Genomic DNA, 26,619 nt, shown 5'->3' on the forward strand with positions numbered 1-26,619 from the left:
CGCACCACCGCGCTTCCGCAGCCGGATTCGATTCGGCAACCAACAATTACTTCAAAGAGTGGTTATGAAAGCGCTGAAGTTCTCATGGTTGCAAGCAAGAACACTGAAAATGAGTGGATTCTTGATTCGGGGTGTTATTTCCACATGACCCTAAATCAAGAATGGGTTCAAGATTACTCAAGGATAGATGGTGGATAGGTTTTGCTTGGAGACAACAAGGCCTATAAGGTTACAGGCATGGGCACAATTGTCTTAAAAACCTCATCAGGGTGCGTTCACAAATTGACTCGGGTGAGACATGTCCCAGAATTAAAGAGAAATTTAATTTCTCTGGGTATGCTTGATGTAGAAGGTTTTAGTTTCAAGGCAGATAATGGCGTGATTAAGGTGTCAAAGGGGTCAATGGTGATGTTGAAGGGGTCCAGGGTAAAGGGGCTATATGTTTTGCAAGGAAAGACAGTAACTGGAGCAGTGTCTCTTGCTGGAGATAAAGCTGGGGACATGGCAGTGCTTTGGCATAGGCGTTTGGGGCATGTGAGTGAAAAAGGCCTACTGGAATTGGATAAGAAAGGGTATCTGAAAGGGGTCAAAATTGGAAAACTGCAGTTCTGTGAACACTGCATTTATGGGAAGGCTCAGAGATTGAAATTTTCTACAGGAATGCATGTTACAAAGGGGATTTTGGATTATGTGCACTCGGATCTTTGGGGGGCTTCCAGAGTTTTGTCTCATGGTGGAGCCAAGTACTTTATGTCCATTATTGATGATTTCTCCAGAAAGGTATGGGTTTTTTTGTTGAAAAATAAAAACCATTCCTTATCTACTTTTATTGAATGGAAAACGTTAGTGGAGAATCAAACCTGTAGGAAAGTGAAGAAACTTAGGATAGACAATGGATTGGAGTTCTGTTCTGATGAGTTTCATGCCTATTGTAAACAAAATGGCATTGCTAAGCATCATACAATTATTGGAACGCCCCAGCAAGATGGATTGGCAGAGAGGTTTAATAAGACCATATTAGAGAGAGTGAGATGTATGCTCTGTAATGCAAATCTGTCAAAGTCATTTTGGGTAGAAGCTGTCAAAACAGCTGCCTACCTGATAAATAGGTGTCCTTCTACAGCCATTAATTTGGAAACCCCTGAAGAAAGGTGGTCGGGACATCCACCCAAATATGAGCATCTAAAAGTTTTTGGATGCATTGCTTATGCTCACGTTAAGCAAGGAAAATTAGAGACCAGAGCAAAGAAGTGCATTTTTCTGGGATATCCAGAAGGAGTCAAGGGTTACAGGTTGTGGAATCTTGAGCCTAACGGAGCCAAGGTGATACTAAGCAGGGATGTAACTTTCAGAGAATCTGAGTTCTACAAGAAGCAACCACAAACTACGAGTACAGTTGCAGAGGAGTCAAATACCGAGGGAATAGAAGTGGAGGTGGAGGCCATTAAGGCAGCATGAGGAGTTTCAGGGCAGGAATCTGTTGGGATAGATGTGAATGAGCAACTAACAGAAGATGAAGATCCTCTAGATGGTTATACACTAGCTCGGGACATAACTAGAAGAGATGTGAGTCCTCTAATCAGGTATGGCTATGCAGACTTGATCTCATTTGCTTTATTGACTGCTGATAGTCTAGAAGAGAATGAACAAGTCACTTTTAAGGAAGCCATGAGCTGCACTAAGAAAATAAAGTGGAAGGAAGCAATGAGGGAAGAAATGGAATCTTTACAGAAGAACAATACATGGGTTTTAGTGAAGAGGCCAGAAAAACAAAAATTGGTAAGCTGTAAGTGGGTCTACAAGCACAAAGAGGGTATACCAGGAGTTGAGAAGCCGAGGTTTAAAGCCATACTAGTAGCTCGGTGTTTTACTCAACGAGAAGGCATAGACTTCACAGATGTATTTTCTCCTGTAGTGAAGCATACTTCCATAAGAATATTGCTTGCACTCACAACCTTCCATGACATGGAGTTAGAACAGCTTGATGTCAAGACTGCTTTCCTGCACGGTGAGTTGGAAGAGACTATATATATGTAGCAACCAGAGGGTAAAGAGGATCATGTATGTCTCCTAAAAAAGTCACTATATGGTCTCAAACAGTCACCACGGCAGTGGTATAAGAAATTTAATGATTTCATGCTGAAAAATGAATTTTGCAGAAGTGAGTATGACCATTGTGTTTATTATAAACACTTGGTTTCAAATAAACTTATCTATCTACTTCAATATGTATATGATATGTTGGTGGCATGTGCAGACATGGAAGAAGTCACAAAAGTCAAATTCATGTTGAAATCTGTGTTTGAGATGAAGGATCTTGGACTGGCAAAGAGGATCCTAGGTATGGAGATATTGAGAAACAAAGAAAAGAAACTGCTATTTTTGCATCAGCAAGGCTACACTAGTAAGGTTGTTGAAAGGTTCGGTATGACGAATTCAAAGGCAGTAAGTACTCCACTAGCACAACATTTTAAACTGTCAGCACAAGCTTGTCCTGTCACTGATGAAGAAAAGCTGGAAATGGAGAGGATACCATATTCCAGTGCAGTGGGAAGCTTGATGTACTCGATGGTGTGTACAAGGCCTAATTTGGCGCACTCTATAAGTGTTGTAAGCATGTACATGGCTAGAGCAGGCAGGGAGCATTGGAGTGGTGTAAAGTGGATCCTGCGATATCTCAAAGGGTCTAAGCAGTTTGGTTTGTTATATGATGGAAGAAAAGAAAATGATAAAGTGGTAGTGGGATTTGTGGATTCTGATTTTGCAGGAGATTTAGATAATCGAAGATCCCTCACTGGTTATGTGTTTCAGGTTTATGGATGTACAGTGAGTTGGAAAGCATCACTTTAACTTGTGGTTGCCCCATCTACAACAGAAGCCGAATATATTGCTTTGACTGAAGCAATGAAAGAGGCTCTTTTGATTAAAGGGTTACTTGATGAATTGGGAGTTAAAACACATGCTGCTACAGTATATTATGATAGCCAAAGTGGAATTCACTTGTCAAAGAACCAGATGTTTCATGAACGAACTAAACACATAGATGTAAAACTGCATTTTGTGAGGGACATTCTGTCCAAAGGAAGTGTCAAGGTTGATAAGATTGACACAAATGATAACCCTGCGGATATGATCACAAAAGTTGTACCACTCAGAAAATTGAAGCATTGCATGGAACTAATAAGGGTAATAGGTTATAGTGAAGACTGAAGACCTGTGCAATAGAGTTTCAGTAGAAGTTTAAACAACATTCAAGGTGGAGAATTGTTAATATTGACTGTCGTTTTTCATTCACCAAGGTGTGGTGGTATTGTTTTGTCTTTTGTGTTGATGATGTGGGAGATAGTTATTTTACTTTTGTAGAAATTAAAAGTCAAAATAGGAACATTGCGTTTTCATTCTTTTACTTCTGCCATTTATAACAGAGAGGTAGTCATTAAGAGAGAGAGAGTATTCTTCTTGTAATTCTTCGAGTGAAAACAAGAGTGAAGAGAGAAGTGGGTGTAAATTTTCTTGAATGTTCTCTGTTCAATATAAGATAATTTTCTGTTGAGGTTTATACACAGAGTTGTGTGCGAGATTTGCTCTGTAGATTTGTGTTCTGGTTGATTTTGTTCTTGAAGTTCTCTGTTTGAATTTTAACAATAACTTATATAGAAGATAGACGAGTTTTGTACTTCAACTTTTGACTAAATCTAATCTAATAGTTATCATTTACTCTCTTTCCACTTAGTTCATATCTATTGGTACAAATATAATCCACATGGCTCATTTATTTTCTTTTTCTTACACATCACAGAATGGAAAATAGTTTTAAATTGGTTTTTCCACTTCACATTACTTGTTGGCTGCTTAGCTTTCAGGCTTTTTTTTTTTATTTATTTAAGAAATTTTGTATTTGGTAACATGCTTTCTTATATTAAAAATGTTGTCTCATTTGCCTGTTAAAATACTTTTTTTTTTCAAATATGTCTCAACTTAAATATTTACCACTCCATCCTCTAAAAATAATATATTGTCAATATGGTTCTAATAAATATTTTTTTGACAAATTGCCCACTAAAATAATATATAATGCTAAGAGGTGGATGCTACGTAAATCAAGTGGAAATTTGGATTGAATTAAATGAGTTATTTAAAATTTAAATATTATGGTTTGATTGAGATCAAATCAGTTTGCGTGCGAGATTTGAGATTATGGTGAGCACATGCACGCGAAGGATTTGAGATAATGTGGAGATTATTTTGGAGAGTACTCTTGCTATATATTCATTTGTGTGTACATGAAGGTGTGGCTTGGGAGAGAAAAAGAGGACTTGTGTCTTTTATGGTTTTAAAAGCAATTCAAGGCCATATTATGTGGCATGGTTTTTAGAGACATATTTTTTTTCAGAAAAAGTCTGTGAGAGTGAGCTTTGAATGAAATATTCTGCAGGAAAAGGCTGTTTTGATGTTCTTTAAGAGAAAATAGAAAAAGGCAGTTCTTCGGGAGGATGGCGTATTGCTTTCAGGAGAAAGCCTTCAAATATGAGTGGTGCTCGCTGGACAAGGCCTCTAAGAAGATTCTACACAGCGGCGACAACATCAAGGAGGGAGTCTTTGGGTGTATAAGTTTGATTGGTATTTGTAATCCTTTAATCTTAGTAGATTGTTCACTGTCTGGGCGTGGCCCCGCAGATGTAGTTATGCGCACCGAACTACGATATCAATTTCGTGTGTCTTTTATGTTTCTGTTAATCTTTCTGCACTTATAATTTGTTGCTACTGAATCAAAGAAAAAATATATCTATTTGCATGTATCTGTCATCAGTGTTATAACACTCTTTGTGACACCCGGTTAAAAAATAGACCTTTCAATAGGTATCAGAGTGGTTCACTAACTCTTTGTTTGGTGAGATTTTGGGAGTTGGTCTGTTATAACAAGGATGGATTTTATGAAAGAAGGAGGTTTGATTTCATGCTCCCCACTACTTGATGGCACTAAGAAGTTCAACAAGAAGAAAAAAAAGGCCAAACTTTGGCAATTTCAACCATTTACAGAAGAATAAAGCTGCAACAAATAACACAAAGATGAAGATAAAAAACCGGGGTATTCAATGCCGAGAATGCTACGGTTACAGCCACATTCAATCTGAGTGTGCTAACACTTTCAAGAAAAAGAAAAAGTCACTCAATGCAGCTTGGAGTGATGAAGAATCTGAAGGCAGTCAAGAGTATGATGATGATCATGTGAGTAATTTCATTGCCTTTAATGTTTATACTTATCAAGATGATTCTGTAGACACTGTTACAAAAAGTGTCACAAACAGTGTTACAACAAATGCTGAAACATAATTTGTGAACAGCAAAAAAGAAGGAGATTTTTTAGATTCTTAGAGTAACAGTGATGGTGAGGAGTTGATTATTGATGCCACACAGGAAGCTTATAAGACCATGTTCAGCAAATGGGTTAAAGTTTGTGAGATAAATAAGTCTCTACGAGAGCGCGCCGATAAGCTTGTCTAAGAGAATGACGTGTTGAAGAGAGCTGCTGATAATTATGAATTCCTTGCTACAGAGAGAGAAAAGAAGCTGAAGGAAACAAGAGCTAGACTGGAGAGCACTCACAAAAATTTAAAAATGATGAATTCTGGTACAAACAAACTGGATCATATTATCTCTATAGGAAAAGCAAGTTTGATCATCATGGACTTGGTTACACTAGTGAATGCTCAACATCCAAGAAAGTGTTTGTGAAGGAGACACCCGCTCCTGAACCTCAGACTACCCTCAGTAAGAAGGTTATTATCTCACCCCTTCGACGTAAAAGGTTTGTCCCCATATGCCATTATTGTGGTTTACCTAGCCACATAAGACTGAGATGCTACAAGTATTTAAATGCTTTGAAGAGAGGTATGCTTATTAATCCATCAAATTCTGTATTCTTAAGAAAGACACCTAAAGCAAAGATTGACGTGCAAAATAAATTTTCTAGATGTGTGTGGGTAAGGAAATCTGATTTAAGGTGTCATGGGGCTTATACTTCTTTTAAAGCATGTACTACTAACTCTGGGTATTGTGGTAATGGTAATTCTAAGCTTTTGATAGGTGATAAAAATAATATGCACGGGAGAATATTATATTCAGGGGGAGTAAGACTCGTAGAGGATTCATGGGGAGCAATTTGCAGAGATCAATGACCTTGAAAGATGATCTACAGAAAAGTGTTGTACCAAGTGTTCCATTAGGTGTTGCAACACTTTCTGCAACAATAGTTTCTAGAATAATTTTTTTATTATTTTTGCTTTGGCATATTTTTGTCAAAAAGGGGGAGAACATTGTACTTTTATGATTTGTCTTTTTTTTGAGAGTTTTTCAATTTTTATTGAATATAGGAACTTATGTTAATTTTGTCAAAAATTACCAAAAGGGGAGATTGTTAGGATTTTATTAGTTGGCATGTTTTGGAATTGGGTTGTACAAAATTCAAAAACAAGGTCAAGTTCATGATTGATGTAGAATTAGATTTTATGGTGATTTTATTCTGCTAATTGCTTAGGACTTGGAAAGTTTTTGGAAATGGAAAGTAGAATTAGGCAAGTTTATTTCAGAGACATTTGTGGAGATATTTGTAAATATTTGAAGAGATATGATTATTGCACGAAATCATGGAGATTTGATTTGAGATTGAAAGATTGATATGGAATAATATATAATGCTAAGAGGTGGATGCTGCGTAAATCAAGTGGAAGTTTGGATTGAATTAAATGAGTTGTTTGAAATTTAAATATTATGGTTTGATTGAGATCAAATCGGTTTGTGTGTGGGATTTGAGATCATGGTGAGCACATGCACGTGAAGGATTTGAGATAATGTGGAGATTATTTTGGAGAGTACTCTTGCTATATATTCATTTGTGTGTGTACGTGAAGGTGTGGCTTGGAAGAGAAAAAGTGGACTTGTGTCTTTTATGGTTTTAAAAGCAATTCAAGGCCATATTATGTGGCATGGTTTTTAGAGACATATTTTTTCAGAAAAAGTCTGTGAGAGTGAGCTTTGAATGCAATATTCTGCAGCAAAAGGCTGTTTTGATGTTCTTTAAGAGAAAATAGAAAAAAGGCGGTTCTTCGGGAGGATGACGTATTGCTTTCGGGAGAAAGCCTTCAAATATGAGTAGTGCTCGTTGGACAAGGCATCTAAGAAGATTCTACACAGCAGCGACAACATCAAGGAGGGAGTTTTTGGGTGTATAAGTCCAATTGGTATTTGTAATCCTTTGATTTAGCGGATTGTTCACTGTCTGGGCATGGCCCCGCAGATGTAGTTGTACACACCGAACTGCGATATCAATTCCTTGTGTCTTTTATGTTTCTGTTAATCTTTCTGCACTTATAATTTGTTGCTGCTGTATCAAAGAAAAAATATATCCATTTGTACGTATCTGTCATCAGTGTCACAACACTCTTTGTGACACCCGGTTAAAAAACAAACGTTTCATAAAAGATTCTCTTTCATTACAAAAATAATAATAAAGTGCCCTAGGCACAATACAATACTAGTTGAAAAATAAATGTGGACATCTATGAATCGTACGTACACACAATATACATACGCATACTGCATATACATTATTACACGTTACGTACATACATACATATATTCTTGATGTTGACATCTAAGGTAGTTTTTCTAGTGGCTATTGATAAGGAGGATGACAATTGCCAGAATAAATGGGCATTCTTTCTAGCAGTATTAGAAAGAGTCAAAAGAAGGAAAATATGAGAAACATATAAGCAAGCATTTGGAGCAAATAAAATACTGTTCATTTATGTGGTCCAGGCGACAACTATGGGAAAATGAGAGACAGACAATGTCACGGGAATATTTAAAGGTACCTTCCCAAGCAACCAAAAATTAAAAAGGAATTTATTTATTTATTTTTTAAATAGATAAGCATTCGAGCTATTGGAATTGGGAATGGATTTTTATGATTGCCGTATAGAAAAAGAAAATGTTATCTATCTTCAGTAGTTAGGAACGAACTATATACAAGGAGACCGTTAGCTGCATCACAATCAAATGGAGGAACGAACTATATGGTCCGTTTGTTAAATTTTTTGTTTTATTTCAGAAAAAAATTAACTTCCTTTTCTTGTTTTTGGTTTCCAAAAACAAAATGCATGTTTTGTTACTATTATTTTGTTACATTAACTAAAAATAATAATAAAAAAAACCAAACATTATCGACTGGTTCTGGTGGGGTCTAAACAACGGGTCAGGTCAGCATCGAAGTTGGGAGAGTCGGGATCGGCCACAAGGTCAAGCCAAATGGCTAGAATGAGCACTATGATCAAACATTCAAACTAGGATTAGTGTTGCTCGGTATAGCCTCGGCATCAATCATGATCGGTATGTCCAAACCTCGGCGTCAGATTCACCTCATTGGTTTGACCCAATGTTAATCCCTACTTGTTGATCAACTTGAAGCGTCGAACCACCTGTCGATTACTCATAACCTGATGTCAATCTCGGCATATATATGGTGTTGATTTTCGCAACAATCCCATCTCATTGGTGATCGGTCTCACCCAACAGTTGTCCCAGCCTGTGAGTTCAACACCAACGCTGGTTTAAGTAAGTTGGTTCGACTTGGTGCAGGTCTTGGTCCTACAATACAGACCCTAATGTTGAACCAGACCCATCCATATACTGTTTTTGGCTTGATCATTGACAACGATCTAAAAATAAAAATAAAAAGTTTACTCAAAAGTTTTCTAAAATGACAATGACAACCAACTTTTTTACTTTTTTTTTTTCTGATCAAAATAACTTTTTCACTAAAAAAAAAAACAAAAAAAGTGTTTAACAAACGTTACAGAATGCACTCTTTATAACTAATGCGAAGCTTCGAAAGATAACGATGATTCATGAGAAAGATACCTTTTTTGTTAGGAAATATATGGGCTACTTAACAATGGGATCAGATTTAGCGCCTAGTTTTCAATATTGAACTACTTGCGAATTTATAGACGTAATCTCTTTCATAGAAAGATATATATCTGCAATTTTTTTTTTTTTTTGACGTATGGTGTATTAGACCAATTCGACACAGAAACAAAACATACCTTTCTTTATTTGGACATGTTTCATAATAAGACGAGAGCTTTTATAGTTATTTAAATATTTTCTGACTCTACATGGAGTAGGAAACTGGGTTTGAGAGCTGATCAGCTTGGGGCCGATATAAAACCAAAATACAATGGACATGTTTCATAATAAGACGAGAGCTTTTATAGTTATTTAAATATTTTCTGACTCTACATGGAGTAGGAAGCTGGGTTTGAGAGCTGATCAGCTTGGGGCCGATATAAAACCAAAATACAAACGGGACCAGATTTTCGGTGGGCATTCTGAAATCCCCCATTGGATTGAAAGGACATGACTCTGCCTGGTGATGCCTGCATGTGGGTCCAGTCCGGTGTCCATCACCCATGATGATCTGTCCAATATGAACCATGATTTGCTCTATCACTATTCCTCACACGATTTAATTAATTGTATTCTCAATTAATTCTATCAACAAATGAACATTAACTAATAAGCATTAATTGGAATGATACCATTAAAAAAAATCATGCGTAAATACCTAATATGTGATATTTACGTATAATGAAAATCTCACCAAGAACTGTCATAGGACCAATACACTCAATGTAGCATACATAAAACAACGGGACCACCACTAGTGTCTTCATGATCGGATACATGTGGTGGATATATTAATACTGGCCAAAATACAATGTTGTCAAAAGAAAACTAACTGGAATGATTCTATCAAAATATTTCACCTCTTACTTTTTATTGACATCGAGATTTTTTCTCACATTTTTTTTTATTGACTATAAATAACTTCTACATTCCAAGACTGAAGTTTATACTCTCTCTCTCCGTGTGCACATTAGACTCTTTACATGCATTTTTTTAACATTGTTGTATAATCTCTTTCAACATATGAAAAATTGAATTCCTATTGATATTTACCATTATAGTATTATTAATCATGTTAAAAAATAGGAAACAAAATCTTGGGCCCCTTCTGAAACACTCTTAGATTCATACTTATTATTCTCTTTTTAAAATCAAATTAAGAGGGGAACAATTTCAAGAGAGAAAAACAGAAAATTAAAGAATTGATGTAGCGCAAGCTTAGATTAGAACAAACAAAAAAAATAAAAGTAAAGGGATAGTATATTGTACAGAAACATATACTTTCATCTATTTATCAACATCACCAAACTTTCTTAATACTTCATAATTGTGTTATTTCGCCTCAGGATGATCCCAATCAACGTGCTGTGAAACCTAGATCCTTTTGCTCCATATTAAAATTTAAGTTGAGGAGGAGATAGGGGAGGGCAGATTTCTTAAATTTCTCTGATTTTGTGATTGGACTCTTTACCTATGTTGTTTAATTGCTCAAGTACGTAATTAAAGTGGCTTAAGGCTTATATTTCAAGATTGATGATGTGGCAGTTACTAGAGTTTACTATGAGCCCGTTTAGTTCGCTGATTAGAGTTTTTAATTCGAATTGATATGTGACTTTATATGAGAGTTTTTTATTGTAGCAAAAAAGTTAGATGTGACAGTTTCTTAGAGCCTTTTACTGTAGCAAAACTCGAATTCTAAACTCAAATCGGTAAAACGAATGAGGTTATATGTACTGTGGTGGTATAAACGTACTATTAACCATAATTAATCGTGTTATTTCACCTCAGGATGATCCCAATCAAAGTGCCATGAAAACTAGATCCTTTTTCTCCACATTAAAAATTAAGTTGAGGAGGAGGAAGAGGAGTAGGAGGAGGAGATAGGGGAGGGCAGATTTCCTAAATTTCTCTGATTTCGTGATTGGCCTCTTTACCTATGTTGTTTAATTGCTCGAGTACGTAATTAAAGTGGCTTAAGGGTTATATTTCAAGATTGGTGACGTGGAAGTTACTATAGTTTATTATGTACTGTGGAGTTAATAACTTAACCATAGTTATTAGTGGTGGTATAAACGTGTACTTAATTTGTAGAATTAGTTTTAATTAATTTTGCAATCTGTTGTAACTGTAAAGATGGAGAACTTATAGAGAGAGCTCCTGTAATCAGTTCTAAACATTCTTGAGATCATAGTGAGAAAGAGCAAGCTGCTGCTCAATGAGGACGTAGGTCAATTCGACCGAACCTTGATAAATCTTGTGTGTGATTTCTTCGTGTTTTTGGTTTAGATTGATTTCTTTGTGCAATGTGTGAAATGGGGTTTCTTCTCTGGAAATTATCAAAGTGCTTGATTGGTAACAAGGTTTTGGACGAGTTCTTGGGTTAATCCACAACAACCTAAAGTAATTGAATTTATTTAACTAAAATTAAAATTTTTCTTTTGTTGTAGGGGGTGAAAAATAGAAAAACTGAATATATTAAAAAATAATAAAAAAATTAAATTCCAGGGCCTCAACTGCCTCGTCCCGAGTACACCGTCAAAATAAATTAGGAAGTAGAAACAAACTAGTAAGTTTTCAAGAATATCTGTATATATAAAATTTGGTTTCTATATTCATGTACAGTGTAAATATTACTGAAATCTTTATGTTAACGATGCATTAATAAATATTAAACGGTAAGTAATGACTGCACGTACGGCACTGCTACGTCAGCTAGTGGTATAGTATTACTCTTCATAATTTACTGCACGTTCATGTTATGGTGCAACAACTTGACGCATATCTAAAATCGTAATGTGGGTGACCAAATGACAACAACAACAGTAGCATCCATTTTGTATTTATATTTATATTTATATTTGTGTATACATATCTCTAATGAAATGTTATTTTGTCTTAAATATTATTCTTTTTGTTTGTGCTATGAACAAATCTCCAATCTACGCACTGTTTGTAGATAGACGAGATCAGGATGAGATGGGGTAGGGGAGACGAATGTGAAGGTACTACTATACCCATATGCACCACACAGACCAATATAAATATATTTCAGGTTACTTTCCAAGTTTCAAAGCTTGAGAAGTTTTTTTTTTTTTTTTTTTTTTTTTTTTTTTTTGGGTGTGTGGTTTTAATGGTTATTTTAATATTTATTCACAATAGATATTATTATTTTAGCTGTAAGATATTGATCCTATGGTTGTAATAAATTGGATAATTGACTAAAAAAATTTATGATAATTAATGACATTAGATTCTTCTCACGCCATGTCATCAAATTATTATATTTGATGATAACCACAGGTAGAAACGTAACCATTGAAAATTTGTCATTATTCTTAATTCCATAGGACCACATTAAAAAGGAAAAAAAAAAAAAAAGGTATATTAATACACACACTACTTTAAACCATGCTCATGCGCTCGCGACATTTGGTAAGTTAAAATAAAAAACAGATTTATTATAGTCTCATTTAGAGAAATTAAAAAAAAATGTATAATAGGAAAGAAATAATAAGAATAAAAAAAAAAGAGAAAGACAAAAAAATGTATAATAGAAAAAAAAAAAAAACATAAAAATGTAACACAGGGTAAATAAGAAAAAGACAGAAAAGAGAAAAAAGGGAAAAAGTTAAGAAAAAGATAAGGGGAAATTTCATATTAGTATCTTGTGTTATAGCGTAATTGTCTGTTAGTACATTGTATTTTTAGTAATTTGAAATTAGTACCTTGACGTTTTAGAAAATTATTTTTTAATATCCCGAGGTAATTTTTTAGGATGTAAAATATCAAATTTCCACTTCTCATTACTTTACCAAAAAGTAATAAATGTTGAAAAAATTTAGAAAAAAGTTATTTTTAATTTAAAGCATTATTTTTATTTTTAATTTTTAAATGTTTAAAAAACTTTTCAAAATTTTTCAAAATTTATTATTAATTTTTTGGTTAATTAATTAGAATGTTTTAAAAACTGACCTTAAAATATTAAAAAATAATTTTATAAAACCTCAACATACCAATTTAAAATTGTTAAAAATATAAGATACTAAAGACAATAATGCTAAGAAGTCAATATGAAATTTTCCTTAAATAAAAAGTACAAAAAAAAACAGTAATTTTTTTTTAAAGGTTTTGTCTCACGGCGGTGTGCGCGAAACGCCGTGGCATGAAATGATGAAACCCATTCTTTCTTTTGTAGGAAGGTGTGGATATATTTACGTAGGGTGTGACATCATTCTTCTTTTTTCCCTAGGTAAATTGACTTACACTTCGTTTTCACCAAGTAGTACTGTGTTTCATATCGGACCACTTTACTCTCTCTCTCTCTCTCTCTCTCTGTGCACATATACAGCTATCGGACGGGGCCTCATCAGCTACTTCTTTTGTAGGTAAAGAGTTGGTGCAAACTGAACTGTGTTATTTACTCCAAAAAAGTGATGCATAAAAGAAAAAAGAGAAACAGTAATAGGTTTATTCACATGTGACAAAATCTTCTACTCCCTTTGAAGGCAGTGAGTTTTGACCGCGTTTGGAGCTACTCATTAACTCATTATCTCTATTATTGGAGGAATAGTTACTATTGCCTATGCCAGCCGTCAGCTTCCCTTTTGGGCTCGGAAAATGCATTTATTAAACCATTAAAAAATCATGTCTTGTATCACTCAAAAAGACATCGGGAAATTAATCACTGAAACCAGCAAAGACGATAATATATGTACCGATGTATTTATGCATGTATGTATGTCATGTGGAATTAATTAGCACCTACAGCTCAAAGGGCCATTGTAAATTAATGTTGTACATATAGATATAGTATATCTATATATATTTTCTATATACTGATGTAATGTCGTGGCGCTCGTCAGCCTAAACGGCGTTGATTTCGGTGATTCCTTCCTTTCGCTTTTGTCGTTTCACTGATATATATATATATATATATATATATATACTCAAAGCAAGAGGAAGATAATGAGAAGAAGGTGAGATGATGTTCAAATCTCAAAGCAATACATGCTCTTCTGGCTGTATTCAAATCTCACGAATCACCATGAGGAAACTAATATTCTTCTGATTAGTATTACGTGCCTTTCCTTAAATATTATTTATATCCATATAAATTAATGTGATACCCACGTACTTTTTATCTCTCTGTATTAATAAATATATAAAGTTATTTTTTTCTTCTAAAAAGTATGGTCATTAAATATCACTGCTATCAAACGGACTTAACTAGTGCTGTTTGGTTCACCTAAACCCTGATTATTTTTCTTTTCCCATTGATTACCATTAATTGGTTCCCTTTGGAGATCAAACGGCTGGGGTTCCTCTTGCTTTCAATTAGCGTGGCCTTCAATATATATGCGTACCCAAGCAACTCTCAACATACAAGTTAAATAAAATGTTTCCAGGTTTTGAGATGATGTATTTAAATAGATATGGGAATCATTTATTTGTGTTTTAAGCATATATAGAACATGAAAATGGTGGAACATAAGTAAGCCATTTAGAAGAACATGATATATATACACAAATTAAACTATTCGTTTCCTTCTAGTTCGGCCTACATTTAATTAATGAACCGGCTGGGGAATCAAATGGAATAATAAAAAAAAGAAGACTTTCTATTGTATTAATTTTTCTTTCTTTCCTTTTCTATCAGTACTCGAGAGGAAAACCAGCAACTAGAAATAAGGTATATATATATATATATTCTTAGGGGAAGGTAGAATTTGAAACAAATTAGGATTATATAAGAGTACTGTCTCAACGTGAGCACAAATGAGGTCCCTTTCATGAAACATATATATAAATATAAATAACCTTATATATATATATATATTTGTACGTATATATTTTTAAAGATGAAGTAGGAGGTGGTCTTATAAGACAAACACATGGAATATGGAATATAGCCAAAGCATTTGACAACATTACAAGTGAGCCATAGAGAGACATGTTGACCGCATATTGCCCCTCTGCAAGCTTAGGATTCAATAATCCAACAAGAGGGAGAAGAATTTATTAGCCTCTAATAAACTAATAGTAGAAGAATACAAAACTTCTCATTTCCCGGAGAATCTAGAGCGCATCAGGCGCTGACCGGGGCTTCGAAATCTATTAACAAATGATTAAACATTTTCTAGTCATCTTGTTGTTTATATAAATGTTAATCAGAATTATTATTATAAACAAAAAAAGGGACAAATAAACAATTAATTAGGGGAAGCCATGGGGGTTTGAGCTTAGTTTTTAATTCTGCAGAGAGAATAAAACAAACAAATTAAGGATGTAATTAAAAATGCGAGGCAACTATTATAAGCCTAGACAAGGTCACGTCCAAATGTCACGTGACCGGAACCCATGTTGACGCCGAGGAATATGGTCATTCTTCGTGGATTTCCACGCGCGGATGGGGCTCGACAGGTGGGTTCAGCCTTGGAATATTTGGACACGGGGAGGGAATATTGGGGACGACCGGAAACTCCACATTATAGACAAATGCTAGCCGTTGAAATTTTACCCCCTCACCCACTTCCTTCCAACCACGCGCTCTTTCTCTTCCCACGCGCCCTTTCTTTTCTCACGCGCGGTTTTCATTTTAGCCTATATTGTTACTTTTATTACATTATAATTCCTTAACTCAAGAAGACCGAACAGTACTATTAATTATAATGCTAATTGAAAAAGGAGAGTAATATCATTTCGTTTATAGTAAAAATTAACTTAGCTCAATTTCACTTTCAGTAAACCACAAGCTTAACGTGGTACGGTTCATTTACTAAAATAGACTTAGAGTGGAACCTTAGCTCAAGACCCAAAAACCAGGTATAACAAGTATATATTTAGAAACAAGAGTCGGGACACTTTTTTTTTTTTTTTTACTTTTTTTTTTTAAAGCACATGTCATAGGCGTATGTGTACGCATAAATACAAAATAAAGATTTTAAGTGAGATGGAACCCACAACCTTCACCTAATGCCCTAGATCAAAGCGTCTTAGACAAAAAAAAAAAAAAAAAAAAAAAAAAAAAAAAAAAAAAAAACAAAATAAGTTTAATTTTTGTGAAAACAGAAACGAATAACTATGAATATTAACCGGGTCATCACCAATAGATTTAGTACAATACTTGTTTTTACGAAACACAAATAGTGATACATATGTCATTTTACAGTACTACTGAAGCACATGCGCTTTGGTGCTTATTGGCATATAGCTAGCTAACTAAAAGTTTTGTGAATGCCATATATAGTAGGAGTGGTGGGTTGACTAGAGAGTGGAAAAGCGCGTAAGGAAAAGGAGGGAGGCAGAGATGCATGTGGGACGACGACCCTGGTGTCGCCGGACAACCCAGCCACACTGACACTTCCTCCACATATAGTTCATATATTCTCTTTCTAGTCTTATTTCTCACGAGACCATTTTTTTTTTTTTTTTTGGGATCATACCAGAAATTTTTGATTCGGCTTCGCACGTGTACAGCTCGATTGTAATTGGAAATGTGTTTAATCCGGATCAAATAACTTAAACCAAGTTTTCGTCGTGTGATCAAATAAGATGAGAGAGTACTATACGATTTGACTAGAGTTGGCAATTTACACTTCTCTATGCAAAGGCTCTTTTTTTTTTTTTTTTTTTTTTTTTTTTTTTTTTTTTGGGCTTTGTGAGAGCGCCCTTTAAGAGCATAGGATGTTCTCGAAACCAAAAAAAAAAAAAAGATATATTACCCTACGTTGAGACATGTGATGTCAAAGTTTTTAAATAATTACCTTGTTTGGCGTAGTTATAGGTACTAGGGTTATTTGGTTGAAGTATTGATTAGCTTTTTATAATTCAACAGATCAAGTCTTTGCAAGTCATAAAATAGCCGGAGAATTAATCTAAATCTATGTTGGTTGTGCTGAAAAGTTTAGAGGGAATGAAAAGAACAGGAAACAATTTTTTATTCAAGGTTTTCAATGCAAAGAAATTAATATCCTTCAGGAGGTTTTGTTCTAGTGATTATCTTAGACTTAAACTCTATTTTTTTTTTCTTCGTTTGAAGAAGCATGATATTCAATTTAAGATATATATAATTGAGTTTGAAAAAATGTTGCTGAAAGGAGAAAAATAATATACAATATTGTTTTTTTCGTAATGGAAACTGATGTGTGCCACGTCTGCGAAAAAGAGACCAATAAGGGTAGGTTTTAACAGGGATATTTTGGCCTGCCACTCAATCCTCGTTCATGAAATAAAATGGGAATATTCTAATTCAGAGAATTAAAGCGTAAATGTTAATCAGAATAAAATCTTATTGGAAACAAAAAGACTAGAGAATTTAAATAGGTCGCAATCCATCAACCTTAGAGAGAGAGAGAGAGAGAGAGAGAGAGAGAGAGAGAGAGAGACTCAATCCCCATTCCAATATTCCATTGAACAGTGCCACATTTGTTTTCTCGAATTCCAACCATTCCCATTCAGAAACCTCCATTATACCCCTAACTCACCTCCCTTTCACTCTCTCTTCTCTAGTCTCTACCGTATAGATAAGGGAAAACGGTATTACTATTCTCTCTCTCTCTATTTCTCATCTCTTTTCCTCTGTGTGTGTGCGTGGAAAGGTCTCTCTGATCCCTCTCTGAGCCACTCTTAAATACTACTTCCTCTTTTCGCACACTTGTCGTTCAGACCTTCGTCCCAAAAGTAAAAGGAAGAAATCTGTTACTTTCTCCTTTTCCGGCAATTCTCTGACTAGTGGTTTCTGCTGCATCTATCTATCTATCTATCTAATACATATATATATCTTCTTCATTTTTATAATTTTTAGTTTTTTCCCATCAACCCCAAGGGGGATCCTACTTAAAAAAGCCTATTCCCTGATCTTCCTCAACACCAATGCAAATCATAAGCCACTCATGATATAATCACAGCTTGAAAAATTAAAAAAAAAAAAAGAACTATATTAATTCTCTCTTTCTCCTTGTCTCCTCCAACCTAGCTACTTATTAAAAAAAAAAATATTCCATTTATACCCCTGATCATCATCAGTTTCTTCTTTATTTAGCTCTCCTCACCACCGTTATGTTCCCAACCCAAAACGCCATAATGAGAGCCACATCTTCTTTGCCTGACCTCTCCTTGCAGATCAGCCCACCATCACTAGTTCTGGAAAATGAAGCTAAGGAAGTGGTACTCTCATCAAGAAAACCAGCTCTACTTTTCAATGATAGAAGCTCAGCCACCGACTCAGGAAGCAGTACAAGCGATTTGAGCCATGAAAATGGTTTCTACCCATCAGAGAATAAGAGTATTTCTACTACTTTTGGCTCTTCTCATGTGCCCACCTTGAGTCTAGGGCTTGAGATGGTGAAGGATTTGATCAGCAGTACTGCTCATCCACCAGTTCATCATCATCATCATCCACCTAGAAGCTTTAGCAATAGTACCGTTAGTCATTTCCAACACCAACCTCAAATCTTCCGCCGCGACTTTAAGCGAAACGCGAGATCGATTAGTGGGGTGAAGAGAAGCGTCAGAGCTCCGAGAATGAGATGGACCACAACCCTTCACGCCCATTTCGTTCACGCAGTTCAGCTTCTTGGCGGCCATGAAAGTAATTGTCATGAGACAATCCCTTTGATTTTTATTTTATTTTTTATCAGAGTTGTTTTTTCTGTTGTTTAATTGTGTATATAATTAGATAAATATGTTTAAAATGTCACAGGAGCAACGCCAAAATCTGTATTAGAGTTGATGAATGTCAAGGATCTAACCCTAGCTCACGTGAAGAGTCACTTACAGGTGGGGTTACTATGCTGATGATCAATCCTTATAGCTCTGAGAAAACTTCTTTTATTTTTTATTTTTTGTTGGAACTTATTGCTTTGAAACTTATGAACCTGTTAGAATAATGGTGTTCTTTGTAATTTTCCTTATCAGTAATTCCTTTCAACATTTTTTCTTCGTATTTTTATATTTGTAATATTGCTATTATTCGTTTGTGATGGTGGGTGGAGAACAGGGGGTAAGGACAAAAGGGCATCAAGCGGGGGTAATCTTAGAAATGCGGACTTTTATTTTTTATTTCATTTTTTCCAATTTTTGTTTTTTTACATTTCTTGTTTTCTGTTTGGGTATTCATGCAGATGTATAGAACAGTGAAGAGCACTGACAAAGCAGCAGGTAATTGGATTTTCCTTCCGAAGGACCCTCGTTTTTCCTTTTATCTCTTTCCATTATTCTGTTTGTTTCAAGAGTGGGACAGAAAAACTCTATCATATGGTACTGTATCCCAACTTAAACGTAAAAATGATTGAGATTGGACTGACTTAAGAACATGTGAATTATTTGTTATGAATAATATTTCAGGTCAAGGACAAACAGATATGGGTTTGAACCAAAGGCCAGGGATTAATCTTGATGATCATGTAGATGGAGTTCTTTCTTCAGAGAAATTTCACTTGCAGTCAAGAGTACTACCTCCAAATTCCCATGGGTTAGTGCATATTGATAGATATTTTTCTAATTTTTTTACTTGTAAAAATTATGCAATATATTGGATATTATAAACAAGTATTAAATTCTACAGACACATATGCACAAATTATTAATAGAGTATAAAATGTATGAGACCTTTTTTGTTCAAACTCCAACGTATGGTGTGGCTGTCTTTGTTAATGGTGAAGTTAGTAGAGAATTTATTATTGGTAGTCACAATAAAAAGATACATTGGATTTGATGAATAAAGCTTAGGTTCGTATGTAGAGTGTTTTTGTTAGAAAGACATTACGATCCTGTTTAATTTCTCTATCTAGTTCAACATCTGATCACATCCTTTATATTTTGAATATCTTGATCCAAAAATGAATGAGTCTTTAAAAGTCAAGGGAAATTTAGTACAAATTTCAATGCTGTTCAAATCTGACGGAGTATATTTAAGTTTGCTACAACTCACAAGGAATTAGTCTTTGACATATGACCATGCCCTGGCCGATCTAGTAATTAATAATATTTTGGTTTGTTGGCTGGATTTTGTTGACTTTATTATGCATGGCTACCAACAGTATGTACTGTCTAAAATTACTGTTTACTTTTTGGAGGGTTATCTTAAATTATATAATTTTGTAACTATTCTCAAAACTTTTCCAAAAAATCTATGTATAATTAACACCAGTGGCAGTAATGTAGGGATTCAGGTCACCTGTATAATATTTGCTACTTTAAATGATATTTAACTAATCATATTTTTTCATATCATTTAATAAATAAGCATAATCTCAATTAAATAGTATTTCAAAACTTTTAGATGATATGACATGATACGATTGATTAGATTGTTTGAATCCGTAATATTAAAAGTACGTAAAAGATATATATGCTAGTAATTTTGACAATATTATGTTGTTTGTAACGTAAACTCTTTCTTTTCCTCCTTTAATTATTATAATTTTGAGCAGAGGTCTATGGTCATCGCCATCCCTAGACACAGCAGAAAGGAGCAACTCAAGTCATGAAAACTGTTCAACATTTTCTCGGTTCCAAGAAAATGTGACCAAGGTATAATTAAATTACCAAAATCACCCTGCGTTCAAAAATTGAATTTTCATACAGTACTAATACATACATTAGAGCTTAACACATCATCGTTTTCTTATAGTCAATATAATGTTGCTTAATTCACTACTGTAAACTATTTATTTAGGGGGACAAACAAAACTCAGATATCCAAGTATCTGATAGCTTGAAGGAGAGGATGGATTCTACCTCGTTGTCATCTAATTCGAATACGTGCCTTAACCTAGAGTTCACTCTTGGAAGACCAAGCTGGCAAAAGGACCATGTTCATCATGACCCGTCCAATAATGAATTAAACCTTCTCAAGTGTTGAAACACCACAACGTAACAAAATAGCATTTTTCTCTCTCCTTTTGTCGGTTGGAAGTTGAGAAAATATCAGTACTACACGCATTAATTTGTACCAGTTTCCCCGAATTTTGTCTTTGTTTTGTCATGCATGAAAGAATGGGAAATGGTAATTGCTAATATACACACACACACACACACACACACACGCACGCACATATGTTTACATTCTAGTTTACTAAATTTTCTCAAAAACTTAGGAACTGGAAACAATATTAGTTTTATCTTCTCACTTTTTTCTTCATGTGTTGGCTGAACGGTGAACAGTCTTACAGAAAAATATAACTAAAAAGTCCAATACGTAAATATTTAATTAGAAGTCCAAAAATATTAAAGGCTCAACACGTGATTACTATTTTCAATTGTGCAATTACATGGTTTTAATTGGAACCCAGACCTCCACGACATGGACTCATCGGTAGCATAATTAAAAAGCATGCTTCTAATTATGACTAATATCTACAGTTTTATGAATGATTTTGCTGCTGACTCAGTGCTGAGGACCTTGCTGTATAAGCAGATCCCATTACATATTGATCAATATAGTGCTCGAATTTGATTATGGCAAGAACATGAATTAAGATTTAAGAAATTATTAATTGTGTAATTTTTTTCCCTTCCATTCGTTATTGATATTAGCAAATTATCATAATAAAAAAAAGGTAAAAATCCTCAAGTTAATGATCAATATGCACTGATCTAGAACTGTAGGTGATTTGAAGCTACGTACTGAATACTTTCTCGCTAAGCTCATAAGATATGTATCGGTTCATATGCCCTCTTCATTTGTTTTCTCATCAATTAGTGTCGTTGAAAAGAATTTGCTGCAGGGGTTCTCGTTAATATTACTTCACGACTATGATAGTGAAAGGGTACAATTTATCTGGTGAATTCTTATCCTCCACTATAATAATTTATTTAAAGTTTTAAGGCGTATAAAATCACATAATTTCTATATACTTTTATAAAATGTACTTAATTGCTGGTATGTTGTTTCTATCGTAGAGGAGAGGAAACGAAGTCCACATATTTGACTTCTAACAGGTACTAAAGGCCGTTCAATAATTTCAAACTGGAAACCAAAAGGAAATAAAGACAAGGCCGGCAAGAAAAAGAATCCTGACAGTTAATGACATTTGTACTCGTAATTTTTTTATTTTTTTGGTTTTTGAATTGACACTAGAATATTATCGTAAGTTTTCCTCGGACACAATTCAAACACAGTTACAAATTGCAATTTTATTCGATCTGAATAATATATAGGTGCACATATATAGTAAAATGAAAGAAAATAATAGTAATAAAGCACAAATGGGCTTCCATGATGGAAGGATCATATTGGGCAAAGGAAAATGAGGCCTTATGTGTTGTTCCGTTCAAAATGTTGGGCATACATTTGTCTTTAGTCTATCAAGCTACATCTACATGGATAGCCTCCCTAGAAATGAAATTATGAAATTAATGAAAAATATAACAAGTACTCAGATTACTTACATTAAGAAGAGTTTTTTTTTTTTTTTTTTGGTGGGATGAAAGAGGAGAGTCACTTGTCCAGAGAGACCTAAATTGAGATATTGTTGCAGTCCCTTGGCGGAGTTGGTAGTATTCATCATTGCCGGTTGTCTTTCAGTCCGAAAATGTATGCACGCAATTTGGTGACAGATTATAATTTCGTTGAATCTACAGAGCACCACCCTGACAAATCGTGAATTCAGGTTCTGCGTGTTCCGTGAAAATTTCATACTATTCATCATTGCATGTATTTTCTGGTCAAAACACTATTCACGCTCACGCTGGTCCAATTTCTCTCAGACATTGTATTCAATTTCCACCATTTTTATCTGATCCACTGCGCGTATTTGGCTATATCTTTCCTGGCGCATGTGTTAAAAAGAAAAAAAAAAGAATTTCTTGCTAATTTTATTAGCATTTCTCTTTATTAGTTTTTACTAATATAACTTAGAAATGTTGCGATCAGATTGCTTTTAATTAACTCGAATCTCATCAGTACTTGTTTCACAACGTTTTTTTTAAGTGATATTAAGCCGGATTTTATAAGTATTAGAATGAGAGCAAGTAATTAATACGAGTTGAGTTTTGTTGCTGTTATTTTATTTTTACTTTTATTTTTGTTTTTTGGTTTTGTGTTTTTAATTTTGGGAAATAGTAGGAAATAGGCCAATATGAAAAGCTTAAGAAAGTATATAGGTCAACTTTTAGTTATAGAAATTAATAGGCCATAACTTGTCAAGTTATGGTTCATAACCAGATAAATTATGGATAAACTTGTCAAGTTATGGTTCATAACCAGACAAGTTATGAATAAAAATCGGGAATAACTTGTCAAGTTATGGTTCATAACCAGACAAGTTATGGACGAAAACAGTAATTTGGCCTATTTATTAACTTATGTAAACTATTGGCCTATTAATTTTAATTCATCTCAAGTCTTAGCCTATTTTTCTCTTTCTTCCTTTAATTTTTGTGTTTTCCAATATCCATGCTTTGAGAAACTCATTCGGTGCCATTGTGAGACTTGAGTAAATCTGATCGGCTCGTCAGTGATTTTTCCGGGGCCATAATAGATAGTACCAGGACGGAGGCACAATGAAGAAATCTCGTTTTAAAGAGAAACGGCCGCAAATGCTACATGTCCTTTGATTCTCTTTTTTTAAGCAAAGTTAAGTGATAATTACAAAAACACTTCTACATTTCTAAAAATAACTAAATTGCCACTGAAGATGCCAGTTGACAAGAATAAACAAAATGGGTTTTTGGCACAATTATCATCCCGAACTTATCATGGTTTAATAAATTACTCTTAAATTTTTAATTTTGGTAGGTTGTTTTCCGAACTTATAAATTTATTATAATATGTCCCATTTAATTAAATTTACTCAAATATTTTATTAAATTTAAAGGATTAAAAGTTGAAATGTTGAAAGATTTATGTTACATTTAAATTAGAATGTTAAAATTTTTAGCTGAACGTGCTTTTTTGACACTAATTTAACATAATCGTCGTCAAAATGTTGCAATAATTTTACAAGTTGAGGGGGTAACTTATCAAAATTAAAAATTTGCGGGGCAATTTACTAAACCACGACAAGTTTAAGAGGCCAATGTGCTAAAAACCAAAAAAAAAAAAAAACAATGTTTTGACAAAAAAATAAAATTGCGCCCAAGAATGTGTAGTTTGAAGATGTTAAAATTTCATTTATGCAAATTTCGTGGCTGAAATTGTTTGTTTGTTCTATTATTTTAGGTGCACTTTAGATTTAATTTTTTATTAGAAAAAATTATAACAAACCAGGGGTAGTTGGGGTGTCATTCGATTAAATACGACACGCCGTTTTACATAATGAATATTTGAATTCCAACCAAAAAAAAAAAAAGAATTCTTATTATATGCCAAGCCCTCCATTCAAAACAACGTGAATAATGTACCACATCAAATTTGATGATGTGTACCCTCATTTAATAAATGTGTGCTTTATCATGTCAATTCTTTTTAATATTTTTCTCTCTCCTAATATAGTCCTTTAATTTTTTCAATAACACTTGTCATAAATATACTCCATCTAGATTTTTTTATATTTATTTTTCAACTCTCGAGACGAGACATTTCTTTTAACTTTTAGAAAATATTTTCTCTACACTTTATCAATTTAGAAAACTTGGAGTGTGAAAAAACAAAAAAAAGGAAGCGTTAACAAGTAAATTGCATCCCTCCTGCCCATATCAACAAACTTGCTACTAGTAAGTTATATTCATAGAATCATATAGACAAGCAGGACGAGTAGTCTTGTCTTTATTTTATTTTTTTTGGCTCAAACAAAAAGGCGACAATTTGTATCCTCTTATATGAAAGAACGTGGCTGAGTGAGAAATATGAATGTTAAGCTAGCTATAGGATTGTATAGCCAATAAAAACAAAAAAGGCTAGCTATAAGATGAATTTCAATCGGTTTAACTAGGAAAAAACAAATACTAGTGGTACTCGTAGTACAATCTCAACCCAGTGATACACAAATTCATTCATATCGTTTCTTGCTTTCTTTCCTTTTTTTTTTTTTTTTTTCCGAGTATCCTAAATTGATTTAAGTGTAAAATGACAATATTCTTGAAAGTTAAATTAATTGAGATAAAAAAAATACAGGTGAAATATTTATGATAAGTGTTAGTAAGTAATTAATGGAATATACATTAAGAAAGAAAAAGTTTATTAATTTAAATAAACATGAAAAAGGACACAAATACCAGTCATTAATTAGATGGGTGTACCACATTATTAAAATGACGTGGTATATTTGGTGTACTGAATAATTAATTAGGGTAAAATTAACGGAGAGAATTATTTTAATACATTAATATTAATACATTATGGAACTGTGTCCTAAATGCGCTATATTCGATCGGGAAATTAAAAAAAAAAAAAAAAAAAAAAAAAAAAAAAAAGAAGGAGCTTGGACCGTCTGACCATGTATACAGTTATCTCGCCACCAACCATCATAAGAAAATAAGACATGATTCTTGCCTTAGACTAATTCAGTATGGCTCATGCTTCCAGTGGCGTCATTTGTTGTTGAGGTTGACTTATAAATAAAGGGCTCTTCCTTATAGTAATTCCAACTCTTAAACATTCTACTTGTTTTTTTTGGTTTTCTCTCTTTGTTAATTAAGACCATAAACATTCTCCTAGTTGACTTCATGGATATTCCTTCCCTCCAGGTTCTAATAACCCTTGCTCTTTTTGCTTCCTCAGTCATTCTCTACTATGCACTGCTCAGAAAAAAGAGCAAGCCGACTCGTATTACCCCTGGAGTTCAAGCTCCTGAGCCGGAGGGTGCATGGCCAATTATAGGCCACCTCCACCTCCTCGGCGGCGGTGATCAGCTCCTCTACCGGACCCTCGGCGCTATGGCCGACAACTACGGCCCCGCGTTCAACATCCGACTCGGAAGCCGCCGCGCATTCGTCGTGAACAGCTGGGATGTGGCCAAGGACTGCTTCACTGCCAACGACAAGGCGCTGGCTTCCCGCCCCACCACCGTCGCCGCCAAGCACATGGGTTACAACTACGCCGTCTTCGGCTTCGCGCCCTACAGCCCTTTCTGGCGCGAGATGCGGAAGATCGCCACCCTCGAGCTCCTCTCCAACCGGCGCCTCGAGATGCTCAAGCACGTCAGGATCTCCGAGATCGACACCGGGATCCAGGACCTGTACGACAGGGTCCAAAACGGCGCGCATCCCGTCGTCGTTGAGCTGAGCCGGTGGTTGGACGAGCTGACGCTCAACATGGTGGTGAGGATGGTGGCAGGAAAGCGGTATTTCGGGGCGTTGGCCGAGTGCAACGGGGACGAGGCGCAGCGATGCCAGAAGGCGATCTGTGAGTTTTTTCATTTGATAGGGATATTTGTGGTGTCGGACGCGCTTCCGTTTCTGTGGTGGCTGGATTTGCATGGCCATGAGAGGGCGATGAAGAGGACGGCCAAGGAGTTGGATGCTATTCTTGGAGGGTGGCTGGAGGAGCATCGTCGGAGGAGGGCTTCTAAAATGGCTGATTCAGATCAGGACTTCATTGACGTTATGTTGTCGCTTCAGGAAGGAGGAGAGCTTTCCAATTTTCAGTATGATGCGGATATTAGCATCAAGTCTACATGTCTGGTATGTTGGATAAATTAACATATGTAGCTGACAATTTGAATTTGTAGCTTAACTACCATTAAAAGCCGCAACTAGTGGGATATATAT

At 34.8% G+C, this 26,619-nt stretch overlaps 2 protein-coding genes across 3 annotated transcripts; both read left to right on the forward strand.

Annotated features, from left to right (window-relative positions):
• Positions 1–17,415: 17,415 nt before the first annotated feature.
• Positions 17,416–21,009, forward strand: LOC21384555 (probable transcription factor KAN4). 2 transcript variants are annotated; one of them, XM_024166430.1, is made up of 7 exons: positions 17,416–18,556; positions 18,668–18,744; positions 18,965–18,994; positions 19,089–19,125; positions 19,312–19,438; positions 20,400–20,499; positions 20,645–21,009. In XM_024166430.1, exons 1-7 carry the CDS (start codon positions 18,025–18,027, stop codon positions 20,828–20,830), a joined length of 1,089 nt encoding a protein of 362 aa, XP_024022198.1. In that variant the 5' UTR covers positions 17,416–18,024; the 3' UTR covers positions 20,831–21,009. The 2 variants fall into 2 exon arrangements, with proteins under 2 accessions (XP_024022198.1, XP_010097641.1); XM_010099339.2 differs by lacking the exon at positions 18,965–18,994.
• Positions 21,010–25,473: 4,464 nt separating this feature from the next.
• Positions 25,474–26,532, forward strand: LOC112091840 (cytochrome P450 82C4-like; the record flags this gene model as incomplete). Its single annotated transcript, XM_024166429.1, has 1 exon — positions 25,474–26,532. A coding segment is annotated over exon 1 (957 nt), but the record flags the coding sequence as incomplete, so codon positions are not given.
• Positions 26,533–26,619: the final 87 nt, after the last annotated feature.

The sequence above is a fragment of the Morus notabilis genome, unplaced genomic scaffold (genome assembly GCF_000414095.1).
Source record: "Morus notabilis unplaced genomic scaffold, ASM41409v2 Scaffold2180, whole genome shotgun sequence".
NCBI classification, from domain to species: domain Eukaryota; kingdom Viridiplantae; phylum Streptophyta; class Magnoliopsida; order Rosales; family Moraceae; genus Morus; species Morus notabilis.

What these genes read in the sequence shown, in the direction of transcription:
- LOC21384555 (XM_024166430.1), top strand. Translation starts at nt 18,025, where the DNA reads ATGTTCCCAACCCAAAACGCCATAATGAGAGCCACATCTTCTTTGCCT. An exon ending in GCTTCTTGGCGGCCATGAAA is followed by an intron (nt 18,557 to 18,667) that starts GTAATTGTCATG and finishes AAAATGTCACAG; the next exon opens with GAGCAACGCCAAAATCTGTA. An exon ending in CAAAAGGGCATCAAGCGGGG is followed by an intron (nt 18,995 to 19,088) that starts GTAATCTTAGAA and finishes GTATTCATGCAG; the next exon opens with ATGTATAGAACAGTGAAGAG.